At 45.9% G+C, this 12,500-nt stretch overlaps 1 protein-coding gene across 1 annotated transcript in view; it reads left to right on the plus strand.

Moving 5' to 3' along the window:
- LOC145409940 (putative neural-cadherin 2) overlaps positions 1-12,500 on the plus strand; it is a 226,438-nt gene that overhangs the window by 158,609 nt on the left and 55,329 nt on the right. Inside the window, exons 7-8 of the mRNA XM_080280200.1 lie at positions 6,565-6,699; positions 9,888-10,065. Of these exons, the coding sequence (XP_080136326.1) occupies positions 6,565-6,699; positions 9,888-10,065 (313 nt within the window). The remainder of the gene's footprint in view (positions 1-6,564; positions 6,700-9,887; positions 10,066-12,500) is intronic.

Raw genomic sequence — 12,500 nt, forward strand, 5'->3', positions numbered from 1 at the left:
ATCTATCTATTGCCAGACGCCTTAATCCCGTAAGGGGTGGCCACAAACAAATCGCCTCCATGTCGCCCTGTCCCCCGCCATTTCATTGCCCTGCTCCCAGCTCACACACACCCTCTCCCATATACCCCTCCACTCCATCCCTCCATCTCATCCTTGACTTCCCCCTCCCTCTCCCCCTCTCCACCTCACTCACACTCTCCTCGTCAGTCTCTCACTCTCCATCCTCTCCACATGGCCAAACCACCTCACTGTGTTTCTCCTAACGCTCCACCTCACTCACATACACTCTCCTCGTCAGTCTCTCACTCTCCATCCTCTCCACATGGCCAAACCACCTCACTGTGTTTCTCCTAACGCTCCACCTCACTCACATACACTCTCCTCGTCAGTCTCTCACTCTCCATCCTCTCCACATGGCCAAACCACCTCACTGTGTTTCTCCTAACGCCTCCTAATCACATGCACATTTGGACAACTGCCAATTCTAAACCATCTTGATCATGTGTTATTTTCCACTTTTGTTAATTCCAGCCACTCTTGGTACACATTTTCCAACCCAAGTAATGCAAGAGCCATTAAAACTACCAAATAGAAGCATCAGACAGTGCTAATTCAATTTTTATGTTCCGTTTATTGACGTGGCAAAAAATTGAGACTCAACCATAAGGCAAAAGTGACAGCGAGTAGACGAGAAGATGGCGGCTTCCGGTGTAGATGGAGTCTGTTTTCTTTTGTTTTGTGTCATTTTTATCACGAAATTCCTATTGTGATCACGGTGCAGTGGCCCAAAATTACACACCAATATCCTCGCTACGTCTGAGGTGAGTTATAGACGGCTTGCTCTGTTATATAAGGAAAATAGCTGTTATATAGGGTTTGTTTTGGTGGCACTACATTGCGCAGCGGATGGTAGCGGTTCTGTGTCCTGTGCGTTTTTCGTTTTCTTTTGCATTTTATTCATGGCTTACCAATATATTTTAAGTTCTTTTTGCTTCACTTATGTTGTATTTTTTGGATTTAAACGTTTATCTATCTATCTATTGCTCGACGCCCTAATCCCGCAAAGGGTGGCCGCAGACAAAACGCCTCCAGGTCACTCTGTCACCCACCATTTGACTACCCTCCCCCCAACTCACCCCCCTCTCCCTCATATACCTCTCAACTCCATCCCTCCACCTCATCCTCGGTCTACCCCTCCCTCTCCCTCCCTCCACCTCACCTACATACACCCTCTTAGTCAGTCTTTCATTCTCCATTCTCTCCACATGTCCAAACCACCTCAGTGTATTTAAATGTGACAGTGGTAAATCTAACTAGGCCTTTAAACCCAACTCTGGTCATTTAAATTACTTCCCCTTTAACATCGGTAGTGTGTTCCTGCTTCCCGTCACGCTACACCACACCACACCACACACCACCACACCACACGTTCCTACATAACACCACATCATAACACTGCACCATGCCACACCACATCTCTCTACACCACACCACACACAGCTTACTACAACAAACCACGCCATACCACACCGCACCACACTACAATAGGCCTCATCGCACCACACCGCACTATGTAACACAGAATCACCTTTCCATACAACACTGCACCACACAAAATCACCCATCCATACCACACCACACAAAACCACCCTTCCACACCACACCACACCACCTTTCCACACCACACCACGCCACATCTAGGATACTTTCAGAAGCTCCCACATCTCATAATCTTGGTCGTGTGTGTATTTGATGTGACAGTGAGCTTATTGTAAAGTTCACCCAGTTTACCCCCACCGCATCCCTTAGTAAGACAGAAACGAAAGAGAACTGCAGTGGAGGTAATGCAGCGTGGACATGCCCTGGACCTAAAGTTACAATAAATCGCTTGCTGGCACGATGAGAGGAGTTAGTGGTGCAAGTGGTGGTGGTAGTGTTGATAGTGGTGGTGATGATGATGGTGGTGATGGTGATGTTGTAAGTGATGGTAGTGGTGGTGTTGATGATGATGGTAGTTGGTAGGGGTGGTGGCTGTGATGGTAGTGATGAAGTGAATGGGTGGTGGTGATAGTGATGATGATGATGATGAGTGATGATGATGGTAGTTAGTAGTAGTAGTGATGGTGATGGTAGTGATGTCGATGGAAGTGGTGGTGATGATGGTTGTCGTTATTGTTGTTGCACTCCCATGTTCATCTGAAACGTGATCCCAGTGGAGTGCAGGCTGAAACTGTCCTCCTTCTGCAGTCTACCATCATTTTTGGGGGCATGGGAAGGAGCCATAGGACATTTATACAACCAGGCAGATCCACCGCCCGGTTATATCAGTGCCACCACGTGAAGGCGTCCCTCTCCAGCCCCTGAAGAGAGAGAGATAGTAGTCAGCATCTCTCCACTACATCCTCTTTAGTTCCAGCGTACCATTTCCGCCAGCCACTGACAATAAATCATGCAGGGCTATACTCCTTTCACCTTAACTTGGCCCAGATTTTCGTCCTCTTGCAGCTTATTTCACGTAGCTCAGTGGCAGGAAAGAAAATGCTACGGCTCTACATCCTTTCCCTTAGCACTTCTTCGTGACTAGCCTATATCTTCTTCACCTTAACTTGGCCCAGATTTTCGTCCTTTTGCAGCTTATTTCACAGAGCTCATTGACAGAAGACAGTGCTACAGCTTTACAGTCTTTACATGGCACTTCTTCGTGACTAGCACCCCATTCTTCTCTTTGTCTCTTACGGTAACTCAGAATTCAAGATGGAGAGATGGCAATTTTAGGCCAAGTTAGAGTAAAAAGAGTATAGCATCATTTTTAAGTGTAGATGACAGTTTTAGGCTAAAATAAAGTGAAAGGAGTATATAAATCCGAATATAATCCAATCCCTGGTAGTTGGGACGTGTACCATCCACTCACCCGATGTAGTTTAATAGTTTTCCAAATATTTCACTTTCTTTTGTGGATTCTGCTCCACACTGCATTCGTAGGTGGGAATTAGCACTTTCTGAGGATGGAGAGTGAGAGACTAACGTGGAGAGTATTTGAGTGAGGTGGAGGGTTGATACGGAGGGGGAGACTGAGGATGAGATGGAGGGATGGAGTGGAGAGGTGTATGGGAGAGAGGGGTGTGAGCTGGGCGGAGGGCAGCGAAATGGCGGGGGACAGGGCGACATGGAGGCGATTTGTTTGTGGCCACCCCTTACGGGATTAAGGCTGGCAATAGATAGATATACAGCTACGTGTTTTTTCCCTCTTCCTTCTATCTCCAGACGATTTTATTCAGCTGGGGAGAGACTGAAAGGGAGAGAGGGTGGAGTGACAAAGGGTGGAGTGACAGAGGGTGGGGTGACAGAGGGTGGGGTGACAGGGGGTGGGGTGACAGAGCCCGTTCCGTGTCTACCCAGTGCTCTCTCTCCTGCACGTGGCTTAGTGGAAACGGGATGGGCTTATTATCATAGTAATAGGAATGCAGTGGAATGCTTATACTAACTCACTTGCACCCACGCACGCAAGGACGCACACGGAGGCTCACACGCGCACACAACACACACACACACACACACACACACACACACACACACACACACACAGTCACTTCTTCGGTTACTGACCTTTCGTCTCTCTCTCTCTCTCTCTAAAAAACTCTTGGAATACAACGAAATAGCAAAAAAATATATTAAAAAAGCAGTAGAGGCATAACTAAAAATTCATATAAAATAATCATCTCTATATTTTATTGATGCCCCGCCTCTGTGTTTGAATTTATTAATCTCTACTGTTCATTTTCTTTTTCCTCCTCAATGCTTCGTAATTTCTTTGGTTAAATGGTGTGTTTTGCTGTATAATATCATGATGGGGATCTGTAATATCCAAGGGAGGTGGTAGGTAGTGGCGATCATCATCCACTCACTTGATGTAGTGCTGCCCTTCTTCCTTTACCTTTATCATTCATTTTCTGTGTCTGTCCTCCTCTCTTCCTATTTCTCACCATCACCCACTCACTTCATGTAGTGCTGCCTCCTTCCTTCACTAAATATCATTCTTTTTCTGTGTCTGCCCTCCTCTCTTCCTATTTCTCACCATCATCCACTCACTTGATGTAGTGCTGCCTACTGGTTCCTTCACCTTTATCATTCTTTTTCTGTGCCTGTCCTCCTCTCTTCCTATTTCTCACCATCACCCACTCACTTGATGTAGTGCTACCTTCTTCCTTTACCTTTATCATTCTTTTTCTGAGTCTGCTCCCCCTCTCTTCCTATTTCTCACCATCATCCACTCACTTGATGTACTGCTGCCTACTGGTTCCTTCACCTTTATCATTCTTTTTCTGTGTCTGTCCTCCTCTCTTCCTATTTCTCACCATCATCCACTCACTTCATGTAGTCCTGCCTTCTTCCTTCACCAAATATCATTCTTTTTCTGTGTCTGTCCTCCTCTCTTCCTATTTCTCACCATCATCCACTCACTTGATGTAGTGCTGCCTTCTTCTTTCACCAAATATCATTCTTTTTCTGTGTCTGTCCTCCTCTCTTCCTATTTCTCACCATCATCCACTCACTTGATGTAGTGCTGCCTTCTTCTTTCACCAAATATCATTCTTTTTCTGTGTCTGTCCTCCTCTCTTCCTATTTCTCACCATCACCCACTCACTTGATGTAGTGCTGCCTTCTTCTATCTATCTATCTATTGCCTGATGCCATAATCCCGTTAGGGGTGGCCATTTGACTCTGAGTTATTTGTTTTACAGGAAGGGGCACTAACCCTCCACCAACCCACTTGATGACACGTAGGGAGCACGTAATTGTTTGGTTATATGGTTACCACCCAGCGTTGTAAATGGTTTCTTGGCTTACAGGAAACCATTAGGCTTGTCACTCAATGTAAAGCCACCTGTAAAGGAAAGAAAAGCAATAAGAAGTGACAGGAAAGATGGGAGAAATAGGAAGAGAGGAGGACAGGCGCAGAAAAAGAATGATAAAGGCTGAGGAAGAAGTAGGCAGCACTACATCAAGTGAGTGGATGATGGTCGCCACCACCTACCACTCACTCACCAAATGTCGTTCTCTTTCTGTGTCTGCCCTCCTCTCTTCCTATTTCTCACCATCATCCACTCACTTGATGTAATGCTGCCTTCTTCCTTCACCAAATATCATTCTTTTTCTGTGTCTGCCCACCTCTCATCCTATTTCTTACCATAATCCACTCACTTGATGTAGTGCTGCCTTCTTCTTTCACCAGATATCATTCTTCTTCTGTGTCTGTCCTCCTCTCTTCCTATTTCTCACCATCATCCATTCACTTGATGTAGTGCTGCCTTCTTCCTTTACCTTTATCATTCATTTTCTGTGTCTGCCCTCCTCTCTTCCTATTTCTCACCATCATCCACTCACTTGATGTAGTGCTGCCTACTGCTTCCTTCACCTTTATCATTCTTTTTCTGTGTCTGTCCTCCTCTCTTCCTATTTCTCCCATCTTTCCTGTCACTTTTTATTACCCTTCTCTCCTTTTCAGGTGGCTTTACATTGAGTGACAAGCCAAATGGTTTCCTGTAAGCCAAGAAACCATTTACAACGCTGGGTGGTAACCATATAACCAAACCATACGTGTTCCCTACGTGTCAACAAGTGGGTTGGTGGAGGGTTAGTGCCCCTCCCCGTAAAACAACTAACTTGAAGACAAACTGCCACCCCTTGCGGGATTATGTCGTCTGGCAATAGATAGATAGATAGATAGATAGGCAGATATCACTAAGGAAGAGAATACAGGTATATAATATTCAAAGCATTATTTTAAGGAAGAAATATGGCTTGAAAATTAACGATCAAACAAAACTCGTGATATTGAAAGCAGGGTGTTAGCGGCGAGCATACGGATCTACAAAGTATTTCAAAGCATATTCAGGAAGTGAGAGGCCTTCTAGATTAACGATAGAAAAGATATTATTGTCATGATCTATTCTCAACGCAACACACAGCCATTTTCCCTTTCTCCTTCCTTCCCATCCTTCCTTCCTATCCAAATGAGGTCCTAGCTATCAGTGACAGGCTAGGAGGAGAAATAACACTTAAAGAGAGAGGGGGTGAGAACTCAAGGTAAAAGAAAGACGAAGCACAATTACTTAAAATTACCGATATTGGATTTAAAAGCGTCAATGATTTTTTTCCAGTAGTCAGTTCGGGGATAATTTTGGGATCATTCTGTCCAATAAGAATAAAAATTAATTATATTGTGAACACGATTTCCTAATTAATGATATTTGGATTTTTGTGAAAGACGGCAGGTGGGTATTATTTACCTGTCTCATGTTAATTGACTCACCTCGATGATCAGGAAGTGCTAGGTGTAATTTTTGTTATTATTATTGTTATTATTAGTGTTATTGTTATTATTATTATTATTATTATTATTATTATTGTTATTACTACTGCTACTACTACTACTACTGCTACTACTACTACCACCACCACTATTATTATTATTATTATTATTATTATTATATCGTCGTCGACTTAATCACCCCTATCATAATCGTCTCTCTCTCTCTCTCTCTCACGCCAATCTCCCCACAGGTAAGGGCGAGGGACGAGGATTCAGGTGTGCACGGCTCATTACGGTACAGCCTGACAGGTGATGGCGCGGCGGCAGGTGATCCCGACCCAAGCTTCGCCGTAGACCCGACCAGCGGCGCTATTCTACTCCTGAAGGTAGATTTATTGATGTTGTATTTCCACCACGCTGTATTCATTCTACACTCTGTATTTTCTTACTCTCCTTAATCTACCTTGTTGTATTTCTTCTATGTATCGTATTTTCTCGTTTTCTTTATTCTGTCACACTTCTTGCTCATTTACTTTCGTCCAAACGCTTTTTAATTTGGTGTCATTCCTTTATTTTCTCACCTGTTCCTCTATCTCTCTCTCTCAGTACAATAATTATTCCCTAGATAAATACCACTAGACTCCTTTTTATTAAGCTTTTTGAAGGGAGTGTTATTAAGTAGTAAAGATTGGTCCAGTTCCTGCACGTGAAATCGAAGAGACTTAAATGCATATGAGATTAACAGAAGCGGTTCCCTCGTTGATGTGACAGGATGTGGGATAGTAAAGGCTCCTGTCGCCTGTTCCTGTCTGTCCTGTCACCCCGTCCTGTCACCGGGATGCGTGTTTGGAGTGGTATAACCTTGTGGAAGCGCCTGGCTGTCTGGTGTGCTGGTGTAGGGGTGGTGTTGTGGGGTGTGGTGCTGCGGAAATGGGGTGAGCAGTGTTGGAATTGTGCTGGGGTGTGGTAATGGGGTGCTGGGTGTGGTGGTGTGGTGGTATTGTGGAGTGGTTGTGGGTTCCCTGGTGTGGTGGTGGTATGGGATCCCTGGTGTGGTGGTTGTGTGGTGTAGTGGTCAGTTGTCACACACACACACACACACACACACACACACACACACACACACACACACACACACACACCACACAGCTGAGACTCAGACACATCAACGCTGTAAGTAACCTATGGGATGACCTCAGGGGGGCAGTGGCTTGTGGTCGACGGGTCTGTGCGGCCAGGCAGACAGAGATCGAGCAGCAAAAACAATAACTCAGAGGGACCCACCATCAGTATATTTACCCACCGCCAAACCAGTATATAGAGGCAGGAAAATTTTACTCTCAGTCTGTTCGTATTTTAATTAAACGCAACACTAATCCTCTCTCTTCCTCCACTCCTCTTTCCTGCCTCTCTCTGCCTCTGCTTTCCTCTCCGCCTCTGCTTTCCCGTCTGCCTCTGCTTTCCTCTCTGCCTCTGCCTCTGCTGACTCACTGCGTATCTGTTCTCAAATCCTCACACAAGCGCCTTAACCTGCGTGTGTAATTACAGGGACACTTCCGTCTCTCCTGTCTCTGCAGCCCCCAGTACTGTCTATCTGTCTGTCTGTCTGTCTGTCTATCCATCTGTCTGTTTATCTATCTGTCTGTCTGATCGTCTACTTATTTATATATAGTCTAATGTGGTTACCTTAGCAAGTATGACACTCTTGACTGTGACAGGGTGAAGTTGCCCATTTCCTGCGGTCTACCATTCTCCTTTTGGGGGATAGGGAGGGAGTTGAGGGACCTTTCATAACAGGGCAGTGGATCCAGCCGTTCGTACCAGTGCCACCACGTGAAGGCTTCCCTCTCCGCCACCGCATGTCACCGTACTGAAGAATTTCTCAGATCTTGTCGAATTACAAACTGACTTCCTGTGATTTTTTTTACTGTGACAAAAACTTCAGTATACTTTCAAGACTAATCTACCCACCTATCTATCTATCTGTGTGTCTATCTGTGTGTCTATCTATCTATCTATCTATCTATCTATCTATCTAGTCAGACGCCTTAGTCCCGTAAGCAGTGGCCACAAACAAATCGCCTCCATGTCATCCTGTCCTATGCCATTTTGCTACCCTCCCCAAAATTTACAGCCCCCTCTCTCATATACCTTTCCACTCCATCCCTGCATCTCTTCCTCGGCTTCCCCCTCCCTCTTCCCCCTCCACATCACTCGCATACACGCTCCTCGTCAGTCTCTCACTCTCCATCCTCTCCACATGGCCAAACCACCTCAGTGTGTTTCTCCTAACGCTTCCTATCACATCCACATCCACACCACAACGCTCCTTCACTTCCTCATTTGTCAGTCTGTCTCTCCATGTAACTCCACATACACCTCACTCACATACACTCTCCTCGTCAGTCTCTCACTCTCCATCCTCTCCACATGGCCAAACCACCTCAGTGTGTTTCTCATAACGCATTCTATTACATCCGCAGCCACACCACAACGCTCCTTCACTTCCTCATTTGTCAGCCTGTCTCTCCATGTAACTCCACATACACCTCACTCACATACACTCTCCTCGCCAGTCTCTCACAGTACAGTTAGTTCTCTCTCTCTCTCTCTCTCTCTCTCTCTCTCTCTCTCTCTCTCTCTCTCCCTCTCTCTCTCTCTCATCATCCGTCACTCCTTCACTCTCACCCAGTGCCTCATCCATCAATGCTCTCTTGAATGATGGAACCTTCCCCTCTCTCTCTCTTTTTGTGAGCTATCTTTCATTTAGAGTTTGCTCTTAATTATGAGTTTTATAGGGGCTCTCTCTCTCTTGCTCTTTCTCTCTCTCTCCTCTCTTTCTTTATCTCTCTCTCTCCTCTCTTTCTTTATCTCTCTCTCTCTACTTTCTCTGACTGTCGCTCTCTTCTTTGTCAGGCTCTGTCGCTCTTGGCCTAGCTGTCTCTCCCTCTCTCTCTCTCTCTCTCTCTCTCTCTCTCTCTCTCTCTCCCTCTCTCTCACTTAGCATATATGAATACGAACAGCTCCGTTTGGGAAATAGAGGTAAAAGAAAAGTAAGAAGAGAAAAAGAGAATAGAGTATTTTTTCAATATACTCTTACCACGGCTTTGTCATACTTAGAGAGAGAGAGAGAGAGAGGAGGGGAGACGTGTGTGTGTGTGTGTGTGTGTGTGTGTGTGTGTGTGTGTGTGTGTGTGTGAATAAGTCAGGGCTTCTGTGGAGGGGTAAACACAATACTTCATTCCAAGAGCAAATTGATATCCCACCCTCTCCCTCTGTCCTTCGCGCACACACACACACACACACACACACACACACACACACACACACACACACACACACACACACACACCAGAGAGAGAGGGGGAGAGAGAGAGTGGGGGTATAATTCCTCCATCTCGACTTAAGTACCCAACCATCCATCCATCCAACCAGCCACGCACTCGCTCACACATTCATTCATTCATTCAATCAGTCACTCAGTCAGTCATCCATCCATCCATCCATCCATCCATCCATCCATCCACCCATCCATCCAACCAGTCACTCATTCACTCGCTCTTCCTTTTTCCAGCCGCTTGACCGTGATCCACCCTACGGACGGTCGCAGTGGCGTTTGCTAGTCACGGCCACGGATGGGCAGCACGAAACTACCACAGCCGTGCACGTCAACCTCAAAGACATTAACGACAACGCACCGTACTTCCCACGTCACATCGTCAACGCAACTATCCCGGAGAACACGCCTCAGGGTACGAGTAACGAGTATGTCTATAGCCACTTAACTTCGAAGACCGTAGAGATCGTGCATGTGTCTTACGAGTTACGAGTGTATTTTTAAGAACTCCTCACTCCATCCATCCAATATTTTTCCTGTGTAAAGTACGGGATTCTCTCTTCATTCCCCGCCCCATACCCTCAACCCTACCCTACCCTAGATCACGCTGGAGGGTTGGAGTTACGGGTCTGCTTGTAGGCTCCTTACTGAAGGGGTTTTTGTTGTATTTTAATGTATATTATGTCCCTCTGCATTTCCTTACACGTTTGAGAGCTAAAGCCACACTAGATTAGACCCTACTCATCACCATACCTCCCTCTCACCTCACACCCTACCACCACCCTCCTACGACACCATACCACGTTCACACATCACACCCTACCGTCATCTCACACCATACTACACCACAAAATCCTCCTCCCACACCACACCACACCACAAAATCCGCCTCCCACACCACACCACACCACAAAATCCGCCTCCCACACCACACCACACCACAAAATCCGCCTCCCCACACCACACCACACCACAAAATCCTCCTCCCCACACCACACCACACCACAAAATCCTCCTCCCACGCCACACCACACCACACCACACCACACCACACCAAAGGATCCTGAAGTCTTCGCATCTGGTTCTATTGTAAATATTTATAATGAAGAGTTGTAATAGACTTGGTTGGCCTGCAGATCTCTTCCCAGATAGATAGGTAGATAGATAGATAGATGGATGGATGGATAGACGGATGGATAGATGGATAATAGTTAACTTTGTCCCAGTTCACAGAGACGCAGTTATTGGACGCATCTTTTTCACCATGTGCGTTTACGATATGTGTGGCTCTGTGTATGTGTGTGTGTGTGTGTGTGTGTGTGTGTGTGTGTGTGTGTGTGTGTGTGTGTGTCCATAAATCTCAGTACATCAAGATAAAGGGAAATAAATCGTTCCCATACTATTTCTAACACGGCATTGTATCTCCACGTGTGTGTGTGTGTGTGTGTGTGTGTGTGTGTGTGTGTGTGTGTGTGTGTGTGTGTGTGTGTGTGTGTGTGTGTGTGTGTGTGTGTGTGTGTGTGCGTGTGTGTGTGTACTTTCAACTTTCACCTTTTAAAATGTTCACATCCAGTACATTTTTCAGCACTCAGCAGTGATCTCTCTCTCCCTCCCTCTCTCTCTCTCTCTCTCTCTCTCTCTCTCTCTATCTATCTATCTATCTATCTGAGTATGACTGGTGGACTGACAGGAGTGGAAGAGCTGGGATTTATTCATTTTTCTTTTCACCTGTCCACTTGCAACTTATTTTTTCAACAAAGATCAAGTTTTTTCAATAACCCTGACAGTCCACGTTGTAGGCCTCAAGAGAGCTGATGCGGTGTTGTTTTAGAGGTTTTTGTGGCGTGTGTGTGTGTGTGTGTGTGTGTGTGTGTGTGTGTGTGTGTGTGTGTGTGTGTGGGTGTGTGGGTGGGTGGGTGGGTGGGTGTGTGTGGGGTGGGTGTAAGTGTAGGAGGTTTGTATGTGTGTGTGTGTGTGTGTCTGAGAAGCTTATAATTAATTCACCGTTATCTCATTGTATTTAGGCAGGGGACAGGGCGACGTGGAGGTGATTTGTTTGTGGCCACCCCTTACGAGATTAAGGCACCTGGCAATAGATTGATAAATAGATAGATAGATAGATAGGTATAAAGTCGAGGGGAGGGGGAGGATTGGGTTGTGGAGAGAGAGAGAGAGAGAGAGAGAGAGAGAGAGAGAGAGAGAGAGAGAATATAAGTTGGCATCATACTCCTTCCTCCTTTCCTCCCCTTTCTCCTCCCGTCTTCTCTCTCTCTCTCTCTCTCCCCGTTTGGTTTCACGCCTCACTTGCTCAAATATATCATCCCAGGTTTGACCACTTTCTCTAACGATCCCTATTTCTCATTTTATTACCTCTTGCCCTCCACCTCAGAGGAAAGTGGAGGGAAGTGGAGGAGAAGTGGAGGGAAAACTGAGAGGAAGTAGAAAGGGAAGAGGAGGGAAGGATTAATGGGAGGTGGAGGAAAGAGAGGATGTGGAGGGGAAAAGTGGATGTTTTGTGATAGGAGAGGACGTAAAATATTATCACAACACCGTGCACATTATCCTACTTGTGCACCTAATCCCACTTCATGACACTTACTGGTGCACCTTAAGCCACAACACCGTACACTTTCTTTCCTCCTTCCTTCTCACACTCGCCGCACACTTACTCACCTCTGCACCTCACTCTAACACACTCACCTACACCTCGCTCTCACTACACACACTAACTTAACCTTACTGCACTCTCTTACACCACTACACACTTTCTCAGCACATACACCTCACTCTTACAACACACTCTACCCCCATCGTAAGGCCAAAACACTTCTTCGCCTCTACACCTCACTC

Source organism: Coenobita brevimanus, chromosome 83, assembly GCF_032717465.1.
Source record: "Coenobita brevimanus isolate Jiangsu-jjx chromosome 83, ASM3271746v2, whole genome shotgun sequence".
Taxonomy (NCBI): domain Eukaryota; kingdom Metazoa; phylum Arthropoda; class Malacostraca; order Decapoda; family Coenobitidae; genus Coenobita; species Coenobita brevimanus.